The 22,934-nt window shown below is 53.8% G+C and overlaps 9 protein-coding genes across 9 annotated transcripts; 4 read left to right on the top strand and 5 right to left on the bottom strand.

Moving 5' to 3' along the window:
• Positions 1–1,890: 1,890 nt before the first annotated feature.
• Positions 1,891–2,781, bottom strand: J4E92_000612 (uncharacterized protein; the record flags this gene model as incomplete). Its single annotated transcript, XM_051492027.1, has 1 exon — positions 1,891–2,781. The coding sequence occupies one exon, from the start codon at positions 2,779–2,781 to the stop codon at positions 1,891–1,893; it is 891 nt and encodes a 296-aa protein (XP_051357539.1).
• Positions 2,782–5,028: 2,247 nt separating this feature from the next.
• On the bottom strand, positions 5,029–7,314 carry J4E92_000611 (uncharacterized protein; the record flags this gene model as incomplete). The annotated part of the gene is made up of 1 exon (XM_051492026.1): positions 5,029–7,314. One exon carries the CDS (start codon positions 7,312–7,314, stop codon positions 5,029–5,031), a length of 2,286 nt encoding a protein of 761 aa, XP_051357538.1.
• Positions 7,315–9,421: 2,107 nt separating this feature from the next.
• On the top strand, positions 9,422–10,042 carry J4E92_000610 (uncharacterized protein; the record flags this gene model as incomplete). Its single annotated transcript, XM_051492025.1, has 1 exon — positions 9,422–10,042. One exon carries the CDS (start codon positions 9,422–9,424, stop codon positions 10,040–10,042), a length of 621 nt encoding a protein of 206 aa, XP_051357537.1.
• A 343-nt stretch (positions 10,043–10,385) lies between these two features.
• On the top strand, positions 10,386–11,120 carry J4E92_000609 (uncharacterized protein; the record flags this gene model as incomplete). The annotated part of the gene is made up of 2 exons (XM_051492024.1): positions 10,386–10,392; positions 10,510–11,120. 2 exons carry the CDS (start codon positions 10,386–10,388, stop codon positions 11,118–11,120), a joined length of 618 nt encoding a protein of 205 aa, XP_051357536.1.
• Positions 11,121–11,672: 552 nt separating this feature from the next.
• On the bottom strand, positions 11,673–15,733 carry J4E92_000608 (uncharacterized protein; the record flags this gene model as incomplete). The annotated part of the gene is made up of 2 exons (XM_051492023.1): positions 11,673–15,440; positions 15,488–15,733. The coding sequence occupies 2 exons, from the start codon at positions 15,731–15,733 to the stop codon at positions 11,673–11,675; spliced, it is 4,014 nt and encodes a 1,337-aa protein (XP_051357535.1).
• Positions 15,734–16,700: 967 nt separating this feature from the next.
• J4E92_000607 (uncharacterized protein) lies at positions 16,701–17,374 on the bottom strand (the record flags this gene model as incomplete). The annotated part of the gene is made up of 5 exons (XM_051492022.1): positions 16,701–16,726; positions 16,777–16,842; positions 16,932–17,082; positions 17,258–17,272; positions 17,327–17,374. The coding sequence occupies 5 exons, from the start codon at positions 17,372–17,374 to the stop codon at positions 16,701–16,703; spliced, it is 306 nt and encodes a 101-aa protein (XP_051357534.1).
• Positions 17,375–17,620: 246 nt separating this feature from the next.
• Positions 17,621–18,397, top strand: J4E92_000606 (uncharacterized protein; the record flags this gene model as incomplete). Its single annotated transcript, XM_051492021.1, has 3 exons — positions 17,621–17,874; positions 17,927–18,037; positions 18,088–18,397. 3 exons carry the CDS (start codon positions 17,621–17,623, stop codon positions 18,395–18,397), a joined length of 675 nt encoding a protein of 224 aa, XP_051357533.1.
• A 330-nt stretch (positions 18,398–18,727) lies between these two features.
• Positions 18,728–19,293, top strand: J4E92_000605 (uncharacterized protein; the record flags this gene model as incomplete). The annotated part of the gene is made up of 3 exons (XM_051492020.1): positions 18,728–18,761; positions 18,915–19,078; positions 19,129–19,293. The coding sequence occupies 3 exons, from the start codon at positions 18,728–18,730 to the stop codon at positions 19,291–19,293; spliced, it is 363 nt and encodes a 120-aa protein (XP_051357532.1).
• Positions 19,294–19,555: 262 nt separating this feature from the next.
• Positions 19,556–20,347, bottom strand: J4E92_000604 (uncharacterized protein; the record flags this gene model as incomplete). Its single annotated transcript, XM_051492019.1, has 2 exons — positions 19,556–20,188; positions 20,243–20,347. The coding sequence occupies 2 exons, from the start codon at positions 20,345–20,347 to the stop codon at positions 19,556–19,558; spliced, it is 738 nt and encodes a 245-aa protein (XP_051357531.1).
• Between the last annotated feature and the right edge of the window lie 2,587 nt (positions 20,348–22,934).

Raw genomic sequence — 22,934 nt, 5'->3', positions numbered from 1 at the left:
CCACAAAAAGATCATGAAATGAACTGAACGAACATCAATAGTGCCACTCATTAGGTTCCTAGATACTCCTGTTCCGGCCGGCTTTAAACTCATAGCTGTGACAAACGAGATGGTATTGTGTTACGCTGTATTCTGCCTCTTCCCTCTGAAACCACACGTTCACCCTCTCTTTCCACCCACTTTCGCAAGCATCCTAGACATGAGACTCTGCTTATTCCGCTCGTGATGGTTCAAGCACTTTGCCTCATCAACACAGAGATTCAGAGCGACCGCTCTCTTCGCCACCGCCGTAGCTTCGACAAGGAGATGCTGCCCCTTTATTGCGGGTGGTTGACTTTGTGGTAGTGTCTCGTAGCGTACCGAGCTAACAGAGCAAGCTGTGTCGTGGGTCATCTGTGTCCGGCGTTTGATGGCTTTCGTGCTTTTTCTGTGGTTTCTCTGCCGTACGCTAGGCATGGGCTTCTCGACGGGCACAACGGCACCACATCTTGCATGTTTGTATGCAGTAGGTAGCTCGTTTTTCGGTTGGTGTTGAGACTTCGAGTCTGGTGTTGTTGCGTTGGCTTGGCTGCACACTGCATGGCTGATGGATGACTTGCGTCCTGCAACCAGCTCATCCATGGCTCTTGAACTTTCATGCGACCGTTCTTTCCTCTTCTTTGATTGCTCTACTCTTGGCGTAGGAACCTGAAAAGTGAGTTCATGCGTGATCTCGGAAGGCGCGTTTACTCTGGGCTCGGGGTCGGATGATACGAGTCCTTTGCTGATCCGTGTCTTTGATCCGACTGTTCCCGAAAACCTTGCGCTGTCGCTGCGGTGTACTTGAGGTGCTGAATGTTCAAGGTCGTCATCTTGATCTTCATGGGCAGCAATGGTCATTGCATCCTCGTTGAGATCGATCGACGGTCGGATCACCGAGTATATGCTTTCGCTTCCATCGGAATCCTGGTAACCCCGTTCCTGTACACTGATATCAGGAGTATTATCGCCCACGCATGTATCTGCTTCAGACATCGCGTCGTCCAGCTCATCCTCACGATACAATAGCATGTTGCTCTCGTATCTGACACATTGCCTGATCTTGTCTCTCAGTTGGTCCTCGAAGTATACTTCGTCACCTTCACCATCTTTTCCTTTCATGGGACAAAGATCCAACAATCCATTTCTCTCTGCCAATTGCGCCTTGAAATACCCTCCGTGCCCATACCAGCCTTCCACCGTTGCTCTTATCGCTGCAGGGCACTCATAACCTATACCCCATCCTGTGTGGGTGAGCACATCGTATAGATACTGGCGCACGACAGTGAATCCATCGTTCTCGTCCGGCAAGGTGTGTGCGGGCGTATCATCGCGGGTATCCAAGCGTATAAAACTGTCAGAAGAAGGTACTCGGAAAAGACTCCAGCTCAAGGCTCGATATCGGTCTCGCGCAAGCTTTTGGGTCTTGACAAGACTGATCGGGGTGATGGGATCCGAGGATGGGCAGGGCTCGGGGTGGCGCATTGTGGCGGCGGTAATCTATCGAGGCAGGAACTTGTGTAGCGGCGATCCAGGCCCTAGAAGGTGTATATCTATGGGCTGAAGTGGCAATTTCGAGGCTACCAGTTTAGAGGTCAAGGGACGTAGCGTAAGTTTGATTCTTGCAACAACAATTTAATGGAGAGGACACATTCAGGCAGACGCTGAATTACAGTGGGAGTTAATGTGTGTTTCGTTTAGCTGCTTAAGTTTGTCACATCCAAACTCTAATGTGGTCGTACCAAAGTGATGTTGGTAAATTAAATTTTCTGGGTCGTGTATGGCCGCAGTGGAACCAATCATGGGCTTCCGCAATCTCATGGCCGTGAACGCTGGGAGCGGGTTTCAGCAATTCTCCAGAAAATGGTACCATCATATACTCCTCGAATATCGGCCTTGCACATCCTTCCGTCCTGTGGCCATAGCAAAATGTACATGGCTATCCCTGTTAAATGTCAGTATCGTATGCTCAGTCCGTGAGGTGATGAGCCGCAAATCACATTCTAAGGCACCCGCAAACCATCCGAAGAAATCATTCGCGCAACATTGGCCTGCCCAAACGTCGTATAGATCTCGCCCGGTCAGGTAGTCCTTGCCCCCCGCATATTTCTCGAATATCGCATCGAAGCGTCGCGTATCCAGCTCGGCATCTAAGTCGTACGCACCAGTGGTGCTTCCATGTCTGTTGCGGTTGACATTATCAAGGTAGATGGCAAAGAGCGGGTGCGGCAGGAAAGAACTCTGGGTGCTGTAAGATGAGCACACAGCCATGGTAACCGCTGCCCACAGACATAACGCGATGTTGAAGCCGAGTTTACGGAAGCCAATGAATATGTCCCATGGGTAGATCACTCCGTCCTGATCGGCGTCCCAGAAGTCGCAATGCCGGCGTAGCGCACTTCGTCGAGTGTTGGGCCTGCCCTGAACGTTACGATGCGTGATCACTTTCGTGTTCCTTCTCGTTTCTATGCTTTGCTTGTCATCGTAGGGTTTGGGTGTAGCGTTAGCCTCGCCGGTTTCTGTGAAGGTGCCGTTGCATATATCCCCAACTCCCGCTAGCCAGTTGATCGTCTTGAACGCGATGACATCTTCGTGTTCATCTACGAAAGTCTTAGTAGAAGCCGACAGCGACTGGTCCTGAGACTTGTCATCACCATCTTCCGCACTAACGACTTCTGGAAGTTCGGGGCCGCTATTTGCCGGTTTGTTGCTTGTGAAGTTGAAAGTTGTCTTGGCGGATAAGATATTGAGCTGGACAGTCATTGTGTAGTCGGCTTGTAGGCAGGGACGTTGACGATCTAGGATCGCACAAGCAAAAGAAGCAGAAGATATGCGGCTCTTGTTTGCTTCTCAAGGTAACATGTCGCAAGTACCTTGCCTCCTGCAAATTACCATCATCTGACGTATGTCTTGGCGTTCAATTTGGGATGCGATACCCATCCGTTCTTACCCTTTGTGTCACCCTTGCATCCCTCTGAGGCCGGACCTTGTTTTGCTCATCGTCCACCGCCTGCGCCGTCTCTCTTCATCTTTATCGCTACGTAAGCCCAGGATTGGCGCAGACCATCCAAGCAGATGTTTGTGGCGTCGGCTCGGTAGAGACGCGTGTTTGTGGCGTGGCGTGGCAAAGACGCGTCTCAATGGATCTGAGACGTGTTAAGTATTCGCTGCATATAGGTCATGCTTCGATTAGCGACAGCATACCAACTCGATGCAAGAGAACGCGATGGGCTTCTGGGGATCGAGGGGAATTCAGAGGATGTAGCATCGAGCGCAGACGATGCTTACCGAGAGCATGTGGATGGTCAGCTTGTCACAAGCTCCGCGTTCCGGCTAAGCCCCGCTCCACACTTCTGCGACCCCGCTCGCCACACACTAGAGTGGTGAACTTTGGGCATTAGTCCGTAGAACTCTGGTGGGGTGCTGATGCGACACGTGCTCAAGATTATAGATTTTATTTCTGGCGATTCTGTCATCAAACACCAGAAACACGGTTGTGTAGTGTACGTCTCCTCCAACCCTGTTCTCATGAAGTCTGTCTAACCGCAAATACAGGTAGTGGTTATCACTCCAGATTTTGACTTCTATCAAACTTTCTGGTAACCCCGGTTCGGTATGTCTATCACATCCCACTGCTATATATCATATTCTAATAGTTGAACAGAACCCGGGCACGACCTCAGCAACATCTTTTTTGTCTTTGCGTTCGATTCTCATGTGGGGCAAACCACGAACATCTTTTTGCTGCTTGGCTGTGACGCCCCTTGCCACCCTCTAAAATCCTTGTTTCATGTGAATTTTGACCTTGATATTATCGCTTCATTAATGCTGGTGATATGACAATATCCCTATGTGTAACAAATACATCAGTGGCTACCATACATTCACTTGTGAAAGAAATTCGACCTCATTGTCTTTTGCATAGCTGTTGGAAAGATGGTTCAATTACTGAGCACGTGCGAAAGAATACAAACATGACAGCCAACTCATGAAACACAAAACCACCCTCAAATCAGCGCAACCTCATGAACAAGACCACAATCGTCGCTCTCGTCCTGCCGGTCCATAAGTCATTGTTCTCGCACAGTGCCACGTCGGAGATGTGTTCCTTCCCCTCCTAGGAGAGGCGCTCTGTCGCTGGACGGCCGGTACCCGCAAACGATCACCTCTCTTCTGAACATAGCCCGGATTCGATCTCGTAGGCGTCTCCGGTAGCCCCTGCGTCCCTTCGAATCCGCTATGGTCGTGACTGCAGATGGATCAGAGGTGATACACCGTGGGCCTCCCAGTGGTGCAGGTGACGGCTGCGTCTCAGAGATGGTAGCACCGTATTCGTATTGGGCGTCCTCGAAGGGATTCAATTGTGCCTGTGGATGAGGAGTCGACGAAGAGCTTTTGCCTGTTATCTCGGCCGGTCCTGTCGGCATGTATACTCCAGAGTCTTCTCGCGGGTAGATATAATGGCGTCTCCTAGGCAATGCCTCGTTTGACGTGGCTGGAAGACATGCTGGACGGTCGTCGCGTTCGACGGGGAGACGTTTCCCGGTACCCCGTACAAATCCAAGGAAAGAACGGACGGAATTGCGATCTGAAGACATGGCGGGATCTCTTACGGCGGAGTGATCGTATCGAGTCAAGTTGAACACGAAGGCGGATTGGAGGGAATTGTTTTGAGCGGACCTTGCGTTGTTAGCATCGAATTGTGGGCGTGAACACCGGTACATACACAGTATTGATGCAAGAGAGCAATGTTGATAAGCTGTTGAAGCGGTATGATGTGGTGTGACGAATGTGATGATAGAATGTTGGGAGGCGACCTAAATGATACCTGGACGATACTCACCCATGTCGACATTAGAAGAAAGTCCGTCCCATGCAGAGGCATCGCGACCGCGCAATCAACGCGCTTTCCGCCGTTACCACATTGGTCATGATACAGTGCCAAGAGCCAACAAGGATCGCGAAGATAGTAGTCCCTGGAAACGATTGACGAGGACAAAGCCATGTACTTTAAAGATCGATCAAGTCCTCGGTCTCCTCTTCTTCGTCCTCGCCGCTCCAGTCCAGCTTCATCAAAAGACGGTCGATACCTCCTACTCTCAATGGCTCATAGGCACCTTCCTCCATCGTCGCTCCAATTGATGTACCAGGTGCAGAAGCTCCAATCCTGTCGCTATCAATCTCACGAAGCCGCTCTACGAGCGTCTTGAGGTCGCTGTCAAGCCTCCTCCTTGCCCGGTCCATCTCCAGGCTGACCTCGCGCTCTTCTTTCTTGTAGTTTTGCGCATAGTCCTCCACACCTTCATCTTCTTCCAGATCCAGGTTCTGCTGGATCTTTGTAAGACGCTTGATGTATGCCACTAACTCGTCTACGTGGGTGCACAAGGTACGCAGCGCTTTTGTGAAAGCTTGATCGGTAAGCAGAAGCGAGTACGCGACCGAAGACAGAAAGCGGCGATGTGCTGAGGCCAATGCTTCTGGATCATGCTGTTGCCGTATGCTTTCTTCTGTCGTCGACCTGCGGAAGCCAGTGGCACTCAAATTGTCGGAAGCTGCTGGCAATGATTCCGCGGTTGAAGGAACTTGAGGCCCGGTAACCCATGCTATGAAATGACCGAAGGATTGTTGTACGACCGCACCATGAAAGTAAGCTTCGCTCTCCGCAAAGAAGAAGATGGCGGCTGCGCATGTCGCCCATATCTTCCGCATGTCCTGAGCCCGTTTCGTAGTACGTTGTCGTCGCCGCTTCAGCATTGCTTTACCATGCGCGGAATTGCTGTATTGATATCCAGGCGGACAAGGATGGTCCCTCCGTATTGAACTGTATCGCCATAGTTCTGCTAAATGCAGATGTGCTCTCCGGACTGCGAGAAGGGAAGCATTGATCGATGAGTAAACGTCAAGGTCTGCTTTTGTTATGAAGAGGTCAAGTGGTGAACGGATGTCCATCGTTAAAGACGTTGGTACAGACAGCAGTAGGTCGTCGAAAGACATGATGGCAAGTTGTGGAAGCATCGAGTCCGCGTCCTTAGCGCGGCCCGGTGTTCCAGGGCGGTTATTAGACGAGCCGTTAACGCTGAGATGTAGGAGCTGAGTTGCAACGTCCAGGATATCATCTGTGTGTTCGTCCTCGCTAGATAAGGTGGACAGAACGGAGAAAGACCGTGCGAGGACCTGGCTAATCTCCGCTTCCTTGATCACAACTGCCTTGACAGATTGGCCAGACTTGGTGGGCTGCGACCCTTTATGTCGAGATAATATTTTATCATCTGCTTCTGCAATCAATGTCAGGGCGAACTCTCCTCTTCCTAGCAAGAAGAACTGGTGTAGAACTGTCAATGTCTCAACAATCTTCTCACGAGGTAACAAGTGTTGTAGAAGATTCCGAGACAGCGAGAGGCGAATGTTGGCGATTGCCTCCGAGAGCATGGCCGTTGACACCGGTGCACTCACTCGAGAGAGTTGTTGTACATGCTTGGGAAGCAGATCAAGTTCCGAGACCGAATTGGATGTATCTAACGCCTTCACGGCTGACGGCAATGCGCGGATCTGATTTAGCGATCGTCCGACGAACAGGATGGAGAGAGCCGTTTGCCGTGTGACAAACTTTGGTAGCAGCTTGTTCTGAAGGACGAAGACTTGCTCATCTGTATCCTCGTCACCTTGCTGGATGAAGAAGTCGGAACGACCAAACGATGGAAGGCGACCGTACAGCAGCCAGGTTGATAGCTGCCGTAGCCACGATGTCTCTGCGACTTTGCTCAGACCCCGGGCAGTCTCTTCAATGTCCGGATAGCCTGTCTGTGCCTCGCTTCGCAGCTTGTCGATGACGGCAGCTCCAGAGGCAGCCTTTCCAATCATCATTTCGAACTTGGCAGGAACGTCCGAGGGCAACATGTAGTTGCTGATATCCCGTAGCCATTCCATCACCCTGGTCCATTCCGAGAACTCGCTCACTATCCCAGCCAGTGGTACGATGTTGTATGCACCCACGATGGAAGCATCTTGTTTCAACACACGGCTTTCGACTTCCAGTACCTTGCATTGGAACCGTTCGAGATGGTAAGAGGTAATCGAAGTAGCGACCGCCCTGCAGATGACTGAGGGATGTGACGCGGCGATTCTAGCGACATGATCGCGTGTGCTTCGATGCAGACGCGACAGATGACCGATTGAAGATAGTAGCTCTGCTTCGGGCGGTGAGAGTAGGCGACGCGCAGTTGCTGTCACGTGGTCCGGGGCATCGAACAGCGCCGATGGGTGTCCGGAGAGCGAGAGGAGGATTTCGTGGAGCATGGTCGCGGCGCTGACAGGTCGCTGGGTGCGCGGAACCGTTTCTTCCGTGCCGCCAGTCGCTCGAAAAAAACAATGATCAAGCTCAAGAGCTCGAAGCGACACATTGAACGCGTCGCGCTGCGCGCATTGCTCGATGTGGAGGGAATGAGTGGGCTCGGATTGTCAACAAGTGCCCGCGCTAGCGGCAAGCTCATGCGCCGGGCGTGAGCCAACCTATGCAGGGAGGGGTGATCCGACTCTTGAACAGACCACACCACGTCATGCATCTACTGACTGCACGCCAATATTGACCACCATTTCTGTGCGCATAACGAACAAAGAGTAAAATTGAATCATTTGGCGAAGAGCCCTCAGCTGTCCGGTGGATCCATCTCGTCTCTCAACCTGGGCTTTTCGGGCATACACAAGATGGTCGCACCACCATAAGTACCAATGCATATCTACTACGGGCAATTTAACTAATTGATTTCCTAGGAATTCAGCGGGCTGATCTCCACTGAAACAAGTCTAGTCCTCCACAGGGAGTTCTACACAAAGGCAGTCGTGCAGCCGTGCGATACATCTGACTATTGGTTCTACGAGACTGTTGTGCATTGATGCTGTTCTTGTGACAGGAGCTTCAACAAGAACCGAGGAGATTAACTCAAGAAGGAATACGTCTCACACATCTCCTAATGCATCAGACTGCTTCTGATCCATCACATCGCATCATCACAACTGTTCAGACAATGGGTTTGCTTCCGATAGGTGGTTTCCTCACGGGTGCAACAACACGATGCACTGCTACACCCGTTTGGTGCGAGTACCATCAGTGTGACCTTTCCCCTCAATGTTAACAATCACGATATCAGGGCCCGCTGGCAAGGACTATACCTGAAACCTTCTCTAGTCCTCTATCTTCTCGAAGCTCTTCTTGATCATCCGGCAGCATGAACGCTCTCGATTTCCTAGTCGACTTTGCAGCCCAGGTTAGCACATCAGAAGCTTCAAGACCAGGTTTTGATGGGGGAAACGTCAACCACAAACTCGATACTACGCGCATCAAAGCACAATCTGCATCAGACATGCGCATCCCCATCTCGGAGGAATCCTTTCATGTCGACGGAAGGCGACCTGTGGAGACAATCCAACTCCAGTCCAGCATGGTGCCATCTTCATCGCAGCAGACCTTCCCAGCCCACGTGGTAAACCACCCGTCCTTGACCGCCCACCGCCACAACCCATACGAGGGGCCCCTCGCAATTTCTCCAGAGCCCCGCATGGTTCAATCTTTCGATCAATTCCTATATGCGCATCCGGGTCTTGGTCTTCCTCGAGTGACTCCCGATGAGATGGGTTACGACTGTTGCGACTGCGAGAGACTCCACGACTGGGATTTGGGCTACCAGGCGAACTATTCGCTACCTGCAGAGCCAACTTCATGGCTTCACGTTCAGCCACAATATTACGTACCGAATCACGATGCGAGGTACTTGGAAACCCAGTACACGCTACCAGCGCAAGCAGTGTCAACGCAGCCATCGCAGTGTATGAACGCAAATTGCCATTGCCAATACCCTCGGCCACATGGTTCTGTTGATAGTAGTATCCCCGCGTCTTCAACGCACATCTGTGGGCCCCACGCATATATTCACGACAAGAGCATCTCGAAAGATGATGATGAGTGGCTGTGAGTGAGCGCAGGAAGAGATCACGAGATGAGCCGGGTTTAATTGAATATGAACTAAGTAACGACGATACAGTTACCCTGAATTGTTCTGAGCAGTTGGATGTAAGGTGCTTTGAGTATATAGTTGCGTAGTAGGAGCTCTCATGTCCTGCGACGATGGAATCTGACGAGATCGCTCTGCGATATTGCTCCTATTTAGCATGTAGTATGGCATCTCTCCAGAGGCACTTCACGTGATTTCACTGCGGGTTTCCAGCTAGTATGCCAAAGACATCATGTGACTTTGCTCGGATCGCCTGTTTCTTTCAAGAACAGGGTATTACGCGATGTCGCACCGTGAAGCCAGGGTCTTGCACACATCTCGCAGCGCAAAAGCTGACATCGCCCCTCTCCAATACAGCCTCCTCTCCGGCTCGTATATTTCCATCTCTTCCTATCATGGCAAACAATCAGAACAAGCTCGACGTATCCGGTCGCAAATTTCGTACGTCCAAACCAGTCCTCTCGGTCTCGCCTTATTTTGAGGGTCTACTCAATCGCTGGGAAGACGGCGCGGACCTCCAGGCTGACGGCTCGTACTACGTCGACGCGGATGCAGATACATTCGAGCATCTACTCAGCTTTATGCGTCGGCCTTCCAGGTTCCCGCTTTACTGGACAAAAAAAGACGGTTTCGACTATGCGCTCTACAGCCGGGTCGAGGCAGAGGCAGACTACTTCTTGTTGGAGGGACTGCGGGACTGGATCCAGCAGAGAAGGTATCTTGGAGCAGTATCCGTCATCCAGGAAGTCAGCAACCCTAGAAAGGTTGAAAAACAAGGATACAACCGCATTGGCTCTGACGTTGTTGTTGAGACCTTCGTCTTGAGAGAGGGTGGCATTCGTCTTTGCCCGTCAGGCAGGCACATGCGGGGTACTGAGGATTGTATGAGAAACGATACATGCGTAAAAGCAATGGCCGGGAATGGAATGCAGTTCAACAATGCGACTGATGAGCTGGTTAGTATTTCTACGGAAACGATTTTCGACAATGCGGTCTTGATCAACGAAGATGCATAACTTTCCAAGGTTACTTCAAGCCACCAGCACAGTGGCAGCATGTTGTCAGCAAAATTCTTGTACTTTCTTCAAAGCCCCCAAGTTGTTGCCATGAGTTTCATGTGAATAGAGTCTCGTGACTGTAATAGATTTGTTGGCAAAGTGCTTGCCTGGGTGCCTGGGAGTCTACCTAGGTAGCTCTAATGATGACGTCGGCTGGTCGATCCCCGCATAATACCTTGAGCCACGATCATTTTCCCAAGAAATGAACAAAATGCGCAAAATATTGCTAAAGGCATTCCCGCTCAGGTTCAAAAGTGACAAATCAGTGTAGTTGTGGATCCTCGCGGATGTAGTCTTTCCCATGCGCAGTGATGCACAAGCGCCACATGTTAGCGTCAACGATATCCATCGATACATGAACGGCCAAGTATCCATGCACAACATTCTTCTACGTTCTCATATTGATTGCACATTATCCTACACAGAAACAACAGGGCATCTCCAAAAAGTACTCTGCTCACCCAACAACATGGCGACCCAATCCGCAATCAACTGGCCATCGCACTTCCTCCCAGGCACAACCGACAACTTCGTCTCCAACGAGCGCATCGCCACAAATTTGACCAGCACGCAAATCTGGGCCCTACTAGCCAACATCTCAAAATGGGAGTCCTATTACAAGAACTGCGCTCAAATCACTCCCCCGTCATCCGACGGCACCTTCCTACACAAAGGCGACGTCTTCAAATTCAGCACTTTCGGTTTCCCGCCGCTGACCTGCACGGTCGAGGAGTCGGAGCCACCGGAGAGTAATGGGCGCGCGGGCAGGTTGGCATGGAGTTCCAAGACGCCGGATGGGCTGGAGATTTACCATGCGTGGGTTGTGGAGGATCTGGAGGGGCAGAGGGTGAGGATTTTAACACAGGAGAGTCAGATTGGGCAGATTTTCAAGGAGTGGGAGGAGCAGAAGCCGAACAAGATGCTTCTAGGACACCAAGATTGGCTGGATGGGCTGATCACTGCGGCGAATGGCAAGCAGGTTGGAGGAACCAATCTCGAAGCGGTCAACTTTCCGGTGAGGCAATTAGATGCATAGTCCCATATTTCCAAGCAGAAGAAAAGTAGTTCGCCATCACAAGAACATCAGGGTAAAGCAGTATGAAGTTTCAGAAGTATTATTAGCAGTACACGAAGTCCTCTATCGTCATCCCATTTCCGCATCCACGAGGTCATGGCCCGTCGTAGCTGTCAATACCCATACTCGCGTCCTGACGCCGGTCATGGCAAGGAGATGAACGAAGGTCTAAGGAAAGAAAAACATGCTGACCCCGAAAGTGATGTCGCGCCAAAGCAAGAATGGAGGACTTGGAGTCCAGTGGAAGAAAGATCGGGAGTACACTGCCTCCCAAGAAAAGCGACCCTGTGATCCACTCAAACCGTTGTGGTACAAGATGCCGCGCTATATACTGCTGTTGAAGGAGAAGAAGAGTGAAATGGCGTGCTGCGATGAGAACAGTACGTAGAGTAACCAGGTGAAGCACTTCGAGGAGCTATCAGACATTCGTGTACTTGTGTGGCGACAGTGCTCGAACGAGGAGAACATTCCTTGTAGCAGTGGTTGGAGCTAGTGGGGGACTGTGGACGACACTTAGGCCGTTGCAACCTTAGCCCAGGTTGTAGCTGTGTGAGCTGGGGATGAGCGAGGAGCATTGTTGTTGCTGGTGGACCAAGTCTTGGGAGCAGACGGGCGTGAAGCGCTGTTGTTGTAAGAACGATCTGTCTGGCTTTGGTGCGAGGGCTTGCGCGGGCGGTCCTTCGCACTGTTGGTAGAAGTGGTGCTCGGCGTACCCGTCGCTTTGGGTTTCGGTTGCCTGTTGAGTTTTGGACCGTAGTGCTTCCTCTGCACTGACTTGGTGACAGGCTGACGCATGTTCGCGAGGCGCACAACAACGTCGAACTTCAGCCTGTTCTGTGTCGTCTTCTCAATGTCGAATGCCTCCAGGCGGCGAATGGTGAACGGGTTCTCCAACTTCTTGTGCCTCGGGTGCTGCTCATCTCTAGGCGCGGCCTTGGGTGGTTGATTGGCTGCGAGGTGCGGAACCTTGGACAATTTGACGGTGGGCAGCGAACCGAACTCTCTGTCTTCGAACAGAGCCTCAGTATCACCACGAGTGACAGCCTCTGCACCACGATCATCTGCAAAGATTCTCATCTGAGACGCGCTGGGCAATGACACAGTTGCAGGACCAGTATTTCCTCGAACGTCTAGCGAAGCCTTGGACAAGGCAGCCGGGGCGACCGCGCCTTGCTGTGGAGTAGCGACCGGCAGCATTGGAGACGTGCTTGGATGGGCTGATGGACGGTTGGAACCTGGCTTGTCGAGGAGCTTATTAAACCTTGCCTGCCACTCCGGGTTCATTGCGAGAGGTCTGGCGCCTAGAGCTTGGCCGCGCGACGGCATGTTTACGTGAGAAGCAGCGGCCGTACCGTTGCCAGCTGCCGACGGTGGAAGTCGCACGACAGGCGAGGGCTTCGGCAGTCTCACCAATGGGTGACCGGCTTCACTGCTGAAAGCAGGGTGTGTCTCTGTCTCGGGAGGCGGAGGAGGTGAGTCTGCTTTGCTTGACACAAAGGTCGACGGAGACGCCGTCGCCTCTGTTGAGGTCTCAGTCGCACGAGGGAAGAAGCGCGATGCGCGAGGGCCAGTAGCCTGCTGGAGAGGGCCTTGAGTCAGACCTTGCTGAGGCGACGAACCTTCAACCAAAGGCTTCGTAGTATCGTCCTTTTTCAATGCCTCGGCAAGAGCCAGTTCGGCGGCGACCTTGTCATGCAGCGTCACTTGTGCTTGCCCACGTTGATCTTTGTATACCTCTCGAAGCTCGGGACGGAATTCGCCCTGGCGTTCTCTATCTTGAGCATTCTTCGCTGCGAGGTCCTGGTCATCCTTTTTGATAAGTTCACCAAATGTATCCCAACCGCCGCCAGTGACGTTCCTTGGGGGTGGTCTAGCCGCCCGAGCCGCCGCAGCGTTTTGGACGCGCGAAGATCGCTGGGCGTACATGGGTTGTGAAGGTGGCATCTGTCTTGCTGGGTGTGAAGTCAAAGCCTGAGGAGCTAGGCCAGTGCCAATGGGAGCTGTCGCGGCAGGTGGCTGAACAGGAAGTTGCTGCTGGGAACCGGGGCGAGACTGGCCTCTGTAATCGGAGTCGAAGGTACCGTTACCAAGAGCTCGATCTTTTGCGCCGGGAGGACCCCAAACTTGTGATGTCCAAGGTCTGGGTTGAGGTGCTGTAGAAGAAGACTGCGACCAGGTCGGAGGTGCCTGCGGCCTAGGCCCAGAAGGGATAGCGCCGTCTGATTGGTGAGCGATCGCTTGAGATTGTTCAGTTGACAGCCGAGACTTTTCGTTGTCACGAGTGAAGGCGTCAAACGGCGGCGTCGATTGCTGGTTAAGTGATGAAGGAGCAGTCACCGGTGAGGGATTTACTTGAGCATGGCTCGCCTGAGGCGATCTTTTCACCGGGTGAGACTGATGGACCTTCATCATACCATACTGTGTAACCTCACCCTCGGCAGTCGGTACAGGTGGCTTTGGCGGTGATTGCAATGGCGCAGGAGCAGCCTTGTCTTTCTGTGGGGACTGCTCTGGGCGGGTAGGCGACTGATCCTTGTTTTTGGGCTTGGGTTCAGGCGGTCCCATAGCGGCCAGCTTCTTAGCAAGACGTTCTTTCCTCTCTGCCTCTGCCTGCTTCTCGGCTTCCGCATCCTGCTGTTTCTTGAGACGAGCACGCTCGATCTTTTCAGCCATCAAACGTTTCTGTACCTCGACTGGGTTCTCTGCCGGTGGTGCTGGTGTAGGCGCCGGTACATCTTGTACAGCTGAGGTTACTGAGCCATAGGGTGAAGCCGGGTGTGCATGAGGAACGTTCGGAGACTTCATCTGCTGGAATGGCGATTGTCTGGCGGCTGCAGGATCCGAAGGGTCCAAACCGTTGATCGAGTGTGATTCGCGTCGCTCCATGTTCATGGGACCAGTAGGCATGTCTACTCCCCGTGGGTCCATCGACATGCGCCTAGGCATAGTTCCACTAACGTTGGACGAGTTCCTCCTCCTGCCCCAAGTAGGACCATCCGCGCTTGCCCTTGACGTCTGGAACGCCGCTGAAGGCTCTGCTGGGCCGCCGTCCTGAGAAGGCCTCTGTAACACAGCGGACGGCTGCTGCCGGTAACCACCACCAGCATCTCGTCCAGAACCCCGCCGCATGTCATTGTGTACAGGCTCATAACGACCACTCTGCGAATTGAACAATTCCCGGCCGTCTCGAGTATCTCGGCCGCCGCTTTCGTTGCGCCAGTTGCGATTAAAGTCGTCTGGGGCGATCTCCTTCGCGGGAGGTGGGGGCATGGAGTCGTAGCCATAGGAATCACGCTGTGAGTAGCGCTGTGGGGGCGGTTGCTGCGCAGGGGGATTGATTTGGATCGGCGACACCTTCTCGACTGGAGGCAGGGGCGCCCATGGTGACTTCTTCTCGGTTGCTGATGGCTTGGCCACTAGAGTTGGTCTTTCTGGCTGACCCTTGAGGACCAGACTTGACTTTCCAGTAGTGGGCTGCGTGTGCGCACCAGGCTTCAAGATAGTTTTGGCACCACCAGTGACGCTCAATTTGGGCGCGTTCGTAGCTGGAGCCGGGGACGTAGTAGGCTTGGGTGCTTCGGCGGGCGTCTCAGGCTTGAGAATAGTCTTGGGCTCTTCGGCGGGCGGTGGCTGCGTCTCCGGTGGCACCGCAACTGAGGACTTGGTTCCATCCATCCATTGCACTGCTTCCGGGGTCCAGTCTTCCTCGTCATCGTCAATGTCTGCCCACTTGGCCTCCTTGCCTCCTTCATCAGCTTGTAGGCGTGTTGCAAGGTGTATGCCGTACTGCTGCTTCAGTTCTTCGTCGGTGAAGGTTTTGGGCGGTGGAGTTGGGACGGGCTGGTTCTTATTCCAGACTTTGCTCGCATCTGGACCTGCACCTGCGCCATTGGTCTGTCCCAGCGCACGCGGGGCGTTGCCAGCGCCAGATTTCGCTACGAGGCGGGGCTTCGCGGTGAGAATCGACGTCTTGGGCGGGGCTGCCGGGGCTGCTTTCTCCCCCGGTCGTGCAGCAGGCGTGGTCGGAACGGTCTTGGCCAGAAAGCTCTTCGTCACAGACACTGACTTGAACGGCTGTTTCTTGGCTGCTGAGTTGGTCCGCACGTGAACTCCGTCGCGCTTGGACTGGTCGACGCTTCCTGGGCGGCTGATGTCGGTATCTGAGCCACCACTGGCATCTGCTACGGCTTGCGACTCCGCCGCCAGATGTTCGCTCGAGAAGCCATTGAGGTGGGGCTGTTTGGAATCGTGCCGTGATGCATCCGACTGCTTGTTCTCGCCCTGCTACTATTAACACCGCGTCCGCATGCCTCTTCCTCGCTACTTACAGCTGCCACATCTCCATCGGCCTTGTCTGACACGTGTGCACTACCAGTGGCGGGTGCACCTGTGCCGTTCACAGTGGGTTTCGTAGGAGACGCTTCTCGTGGGGTCGGTTTCGTGGTCGCTGTGCCCGAGGGCGGTTCGCCGTTGACGGCGGGGGTGTTGGTAGTTGACGCAGAGTCGTCGATGGGCGCAGAACGACCCACCGACTGTGCTTCCTTTACCACATCGTTGGCAACCTGCTCTGCCATAACAGTTTCCGGAACTGAAGTGGCGCAAGACTCAATGTCAGAAAGATGTTCTTGGTCTGATCCAAACAAAGACGTGGGCGTGAGCGGCGCCGACTGCTGCGAGTCGAGCCCGGCCGGACGCCCGCTGTCCTCCACATGCGACATGGGAGCTAAGAAAAGTTGGGGATAATCACCTAATGTCAGATGCTACAAGTCGCCACGGATGTCGAGTCGGCGCTTCCGCAGAGTTGCTATCTGCAAGTTGCTGAGGTGACGCGGCGAGTGCGGAGGTTTCGGAGTGTTTCGCTGGATGGATGCGCGGGCTGGAGGCAGTCGCGAACACGTGCTGGGTCGCGCTGATTCACCGAACGGCGTGGAGTCGCGCTCGGGAGGGGGCGGCGTGAAAGAAGGGGCCCTTTCGTGGTGGGGCGGACTGCGGGTGTGGATGGGTGTATAGGAGGTTGAGGCGGGTAGCTTGAGTAGCCACGATGGTGAGAGGCGCTAGTCTTGGCACACGCCTGGGGTCCTCTTTGTATCGATTCTGACATCTGGAATGCCCTGGGAGCTGTGCGTCACACGGCTGCAGCGACAATCACGACTCACGCCTGAGCTGCGGAGGTGCGGGCCGGACGAAGCCTGCTGGGAAGACTGGTCGACAGACTGCTACTGACACATGCTCATACCATGCACGTGAGGTTCTTTGACATGTGCATTTTCAGAAACGAGACGACAAGACCCACTACATTTCCGTAGCACTGCACATGATGTACTACCTTATCCTCGCCCGGGATGACGTTGTCGGCCCCATGAGAGCTGTCCAGGCCCCCGCCGCCGCACACGTGTGGATGTCGACAAAGAAGAGGGCAGAGTCATATGCATGATAGGAGAAGAGACTGTCTTGGCTAGATGTTTGATTCACCAACTACACTTTACATATACACATCCGGTCTATTCGCCCGTGACGATGCAGCGCATTCAGAGGACCCGCTTAGTGCTCGTTGTTCTTGTGGTGGCCTGCAAGTGGTGAGTCACATCATCTCGTTAGCGCATCTGATTCGACTTACGGAGATGGAAGTAGTAGTTCTGCGCGTAGCCGATGGCGATCAGGAAGCCAATGACGTGAACGAGGGCTGTACAGGGTCAGTCTGGTGCTCTCATCCGATCTCGCAGGCTCAAGGACAGCGCTCGCATAGTCTCCTGTCCCGCCGGGTGCACTCACGCCTTGCTGAAGGGTTCTTGCCCATGTACTTCTTTTGGTAGCGTCCGAGAAGACCCTTGGCCTCGGGCTCGGGAGCTGGGCCACGGGGCAGCTTCTCGTAGAAGCTCACGACCTTCTGCATGCGGACAGCATTGGGGGAGGAGCCGATAGCCTGTTTCCTATATCAGCCCTGGTCTGGAATCGCCATTTTGAGGGTCGTCGGGATGCGCCAAGGTTCGCAGTCGGGGTGCTGCGACTGTGGAGGCGTTTGCGGTGGGCCGAAAGTTGCGCGTATGCGATTGCGGGGGTTCGAAGGCGTGCTAGGATAGCGTTTGGAGGGCTCTTACATTGGGAGAAGCAATCTAGAGAGCATTGTCAGTGCCATGCGCGGTCCGAGGGGCAGACAGAAGCCGTACCTTGGGGGGGATGAGGGTCGAGAGACCGCGCTTTTGCATGAAGCTCATCTTGACGGCTGCGGGCCAGTTAGCATCAATTGCACTCTCTCTGCGTGGCGGATCGGTTCGGGCTACGTACCAGGGCGGGCAAGACGATGGAGTGGAGATGGAGGTCGTGCGGTCGGTGGTGAGGTTCGAGGAAGAAAGCTGCAGGACGGATTATGCCGGCGCCTTCGCCAAGCAACCACCCCAGCTTCATCCCATTGCATCGACATCACCAGCATTCCCGCCCGCCACGCCGACGACACAACCACCATGGCTGCCCTACCGAGGACAATTGCACCGCGACTGCTCGCCCCCGCCCTGCGGCCCTCCGCGACGAGGGTCATCGCCCCCTCCTTCCGCACCTATGCGACCAACGAGCCCACTCCCCACGGCCACAAGACGAGCTCCGAAGATGCGCCCGCCGTCAAACTCACGAGCGAGTCCACCCAGATCCGCGAGGAAAACGCCGCAGAGGGCATGAGGCACCAGCCAGACTACAATGTCGCCATTGACTACCGGACCTCGTGCGTCAACCGTGGATAAGGATCAGGCGGCATATGGCTAACATGTCCCCAGCAACTTCTCCCCGGTTCCCAAGCGCGTCATGGATGGCAGCGAGCCCGGTGACAGTGTCGCGGCTGCCGTTCTCTCCGGCGCCCCCACCGACCTCCAGGCGCGTACTGTTCGGTACGAGACATCCTCCACCCGACGTCGGCCGTGATACTAATTGTTCCCAGCATCTACAAGCCCTCCAAGACAGCCACACAATCCGGCGACTGGAACGCCTCGCACTGGCTGATGGACTGGGACGTCCTCCCCAAGGGCCACCGATGGGAGAACCCGCTCATGGGCTGGCAGTCGTCTGCCGACTTCATGAACGGCCACCGGATACAGTTCAAGTCCAAGGAGGATGCCATCAAATTTGCTAACAAGCAAGGCTACGAGTACTTTGTCCAGGAACCCAACAAGCGGAAGACCGTCCCCAAGGCATATGCCAACTTGTTCAGTCACAGCCCAAAGAAGCTCAAGATCATAACAACCAAGTAAGAGTTGGATTTGGCCAGGCGCGAAACAGCACGTGTACATACTGCATTGAATTACATTTTCAAGATATTTTCCTCCTGGATGCCCTGTGTGTTGATGTTGATGTTCGAGCGTCCCGCATGTTGCCTGGCCGCCGCAACACCGCTCTTCCTGACGCGTTTGCAATTTCCTCATTGTCTGAAAACTGCACCGGGGCGTCGTAATCCCCATTGACGGCGACTTTAACGAGGCAAACACACACAGCCGCTAGCCATATATCAGTCTTTTCTGCCCCTCCGTCTCCGTCTCTCCTTCATGAACACCGTCACCGTTGCCGAACCTCTTTGTGCAGCCATGTCTTCTTCACCGGGACTCAAGGTGAAGGGCAGTAGCCCCAGACTGCCCTTCACCTCTGCGCTAACAAAAGCTAGAAGCTATATACAAACTTTTGAGCTTTCGTTTTGGTTCTCCAACCACCAAACTCCCATCACCAGTTAGTATATTGTACGGCTTCAGCGTATCTTTTGCTAATGGCGATCAGCCACACCAGACTACAAAGTAGTCATCAAAGCACTCCACCACCTCGCCAACCAGCCAGAAAAAATGGGTCGAGCAGGATACGAAACTACCTACGTCTGCAACGACAAGGACTCTGCGGCGGCAGACGCAATTGCCATGCACGAGGTCAAGAGGGCCGAGGCAGCCGTAAGTATCTCATCACCTCCTGACACTACCATGGCACTAACGTACAACAGAAGATCGCGGCCATCGAGGCTGCTGAGGCTGCAGAAGCCAAGTTCATCCGGAGCAAGAAGTCTCGTGGAATCGTGGCCGCACGCAAGGCCGCCAAGGACAAAGCCACCTCGCAGGCGGGTGTCTACGAGTCGGAGGGCGACTCAGACAAGACGACAAAGCCCTGACGACCGCGCACCACCAAGACACCTGCGGACGACCGTCTCTCCTCCGCTCATGGTACCCGTCTGGCGACAGTATAAAAGTTGGAACCTGATATTGAAAGAACGATACCCAAGCTTGATCAAAGCTGGTGGCATCTGTCTGGCGGCATATCACATTCGAAACTTGATTTCTGGAGTAAGGAATGGCATTGCATTAAGATACCCAAGTCTAGTTTAGCACAATGAAAAGTCATGAATTCGTAACAGTCTACCTCATCGCCCCACTCTAGTCTAGTAGTCTCCTCTCAACTATGCTCTGCCTCTTCGCCTTGACCGCAGCAGCTCCCTTGATTGCTGTCCTAGTGGCGTCGAAGAACTTGTTCGCCATCTTCTGTACACCCGTCTGCAAGTTGGGGTGTTCACCATCGTCTGTGTCCTTGACTGCGTCGAAGTCGGCAAAGTTGTCAACGAAGTAGACCGGGCTCTTCACATTGCTCTTCTTAGGCATGTGCGTAGCCATGTAAGCGTTGAGGTCTTTGATGCCTTGAACGGCCTGGGCATTGAAGCGCGCGGGGTCCAATGGAAGGAGGTTAGAGACGACGATCTGCATGTTGGGATTCTTCTTCCGCATTTGTGCGATAAGGATGTCGTACGAGGCGATGATGTCGTTGATAGGCCTCTTGCCGATGAGAACATCGTTGGTGCCGAGGAGCATGAGAACAACATCCGGAGGGTTCTTGTCGAGCCAGCCAGGCAGTTGGCTGTTCTTGACGATGTCGGCGGCTTGGAACCCAGGGTGACCTTCGTGATCCTGGTCGATGTTGGTCCCACCGCAGGTGCTCTTTTGGCCACCGACAAAGTCAAAGTTCGTTACACCTGCATCCCTAAGCTTGGTTTGGAGGTTGGCGCGCCAGCATCGCTTGAATAGGAGTCAGTGGATGGAAACTTGAAGTGAGGAAGGTGGGATACGTACCGAGACGATGGAAGCACCAAAGGGCATGACCTTGACTGTCTTTTGAGCGCAGACTTCGCTGGCAAGGGTGAGGAGCCCGAGGGCGATAGCAGAGATCTTGACCATCTTGTATATGGAGAATGTGTAGAAGTGGTGAAGTTCTGGGGATTATTTCGTGGTTGTCTGAGTAGTTGACCGGTAATCAAGAACTCGAGAAGAGGAAGGCCGCGGGATTATGTATTAATAGCAGCGCGCAGTCGAGCCGTCGGTTGTGGAAATCCGTGCGCGTGGGAAACCCCTCGTGCGTTGTCCCGTTTGTTATCGCGATGCCCGGTCAGATCCAGAGCGTAAGGCGGCAGGAGCTTTGCGTGACCCGTGAAATGAGGCCAATGTATTTAGCAATCACCGAGTTCAAAGGGCCGTTATGATAGATTCCGCGAACGTGTAGATATTTATTCCGAAAAAGTATAGTGAGCCAGGGGGCGAAGCAATATAAGTTATGGATAGTTCGTAGCAGTAGTAGCAAAGTAAACCTTGAATGTTGCTTGCTTGTGATATCAACATCCAGGGATGTGAACCGGCACCTTATATCTAATTCCCAGACACAGTACGGTGCACGCTAGACTGATCAGACGACTGACGGCGGAGTGAACTGGCCGCTGTTTCCAGGCCTAAGCCCCACCCACCCCGCCCTTGCTCATCGTCGCCTAGAGTCAAGAAACAAAAGGCCGGGTGCGGCGTACATGTGCTGGTCGCCGTGGAAGGAGGAAGCGGCTGTGCCTGGCTCAGGAAGGCTGGCTGTACTACCCCTGTCAAGACCGTATCGGGAATAGATGACGCTAGAGTAGTCAGAACACTTGGTCGGTTTGGGGAGACGGGAGACTAGATTGTAGGTCCAGATTACACTGTGCCGCTCGGGGCCTTTGCGTTGTTGGTGATGCGGTGAACGGTATGCGTCTCCCCATGCTATACGCTCAGTATCGAAGGACGTGAAGCCAGTCATGAACAACAACAACAAAGACAACACGCCGCAGTCACCCACGCCACAGCCAGTAGCAGGACCCGGTCGCAACGACTTTCGCGAGGTCTTCCAAATTGAGCCTACAGGGTCTCAGAGGTCTAGCCTCTGCCGTCATAGAACCCTGCCGCGCGTGGAGCTTCCTAGCAATCTAACCATACGAGAAAGCTTGTCGGCAGATGAGCTTAAGATAGCTGCAGGGACCCTAAGCGTGCGAAAAAAACGGAGCACGAGCGCAACACTTCGCGAAGATGTGTTCAAGGGTAGGGTAGAAGGAATTCCTCCCATTGGTCTTTGCGACATTGCGCCGCTACCACTTTGCTGAAAACGAAAGAGCCAGGGTGGATTTGGAACACTTCTGCGGTCGACAGGAAACGTGCGTGACACTGTCCGTGACAGAACGGCCGCTCCGCGATGCGATGGCGGGGGTGGAAACCTACAATGACAGCTGATGACGGACTAGATTCCTCGAGACCGAATTTTCGAGGCAGGATTGCATCCAAGCGCCATCGTATTGAAGCAAGCTACTCACGTTTTCGACGTCGCGCTGCAGGCCAATGTGTCTCACGAGACTGTCGTACCATGAAGTTGGGAGCCATGTCACAGATAACTCCGCGGGAAAGGACACTTGAATGTCCGGCCAGCATTATCGGCGGCGTACGGCATCGTGGTGTTGGTCGGTCTTTGGTCGAAGGAGAGGATGTGGTGTGTCTGACCGGGACAAGATCAACTTCCGTGGCTTACGCCCTCTCGCTAAACCACCGGCTCAAGTGCTGCAACATGTCCCCTATACCTAAACAGGACGCAAGTCATCTCCACGTGCTACGACCTGCAGGTTCGCGCAGAGGGGCAAAAGGCCGCATTATCGGCGTTGGACAGAAGATTGTACTGTCAGCACTATGCCTGCACGCATCGTGGTGTGGTAGCTCGAGTGCTCCCGAGGTTGATCTTTGACGAACCTGCAGCAATCAGCATCATGCTCGCTATCTAGCTTCGCCCTCCTCCGCAGCTCCGCCTCTGCGCTCGAACAACACCAACACCAACACCAAGATCGTCTTCAGCCAGCCCTGCGCTTGGATCGCAGCGTAGATCGCATCCAGAAAAGCGCTAGCCGGCCGCTCCGCTGGCGATAGCGCGCTGTCGCTTAAACCTGGTGACCTGGCATCTGGGCTCGCCCGGACGATCAATTATAGATTCTGCGCTTCGCTTTCGTATACCAGCCTGGAGTTTGGTTATATATCGGCGCATTGCAGTCCTGGGATAGATTCTACAAGTCTCGTGGACAGGGCAGCGTATGCAGGGACTCTGAAGTGCGTCTATACTACTGCAATGATGCGTCGGTACAGAGCTTGAACACTTGCATGTGCACAGGGTACGTGCTGGCGGGCCATAGCCGAGCGGGATCGAGGGTCAAATCGCGAATCGAAGCCGACTGAGCAGAAGATCTTCAGTGTAGGAAACGTCATTGGTGATTAAGGTTTAGTAGTTTACATCCACTGAAGAACTTACATTGAACATCGACGATTTTCACCGGGCGAAAGTAGGTTCAGGTAAACCATCTTCTTCTAATCATCAGCATATCAGCATTACAAGCATAGCCAGGCCGCGGGGCAGGCGACCGCAAGGCGACCCATGGTCAGGCCGCAATCCTACACAGCACAACTTAGGCTATCTATGCAGTCCTTGAAATCTAAC

This window comes from Alternaria infectoria (genome assembly GCF_024043175.1).
Source record: "Alternaria infectoria strain BMP 0036 chromosome Unknown scaffold_1, whole genome shotgun sequence".
NCBI classification, from domain to species: Eukaryota; Fungi; Ascomycota; class Dothideomycetes; order Pleosporales; family Pleosporaceae; genus Alternaria; species Alternaria infectoria.
The sequence above is the reverse complement of the archived record's forward strand: the minus strand, read 5'-3'. Positions and strand labels throughout refer to the sequence as shown.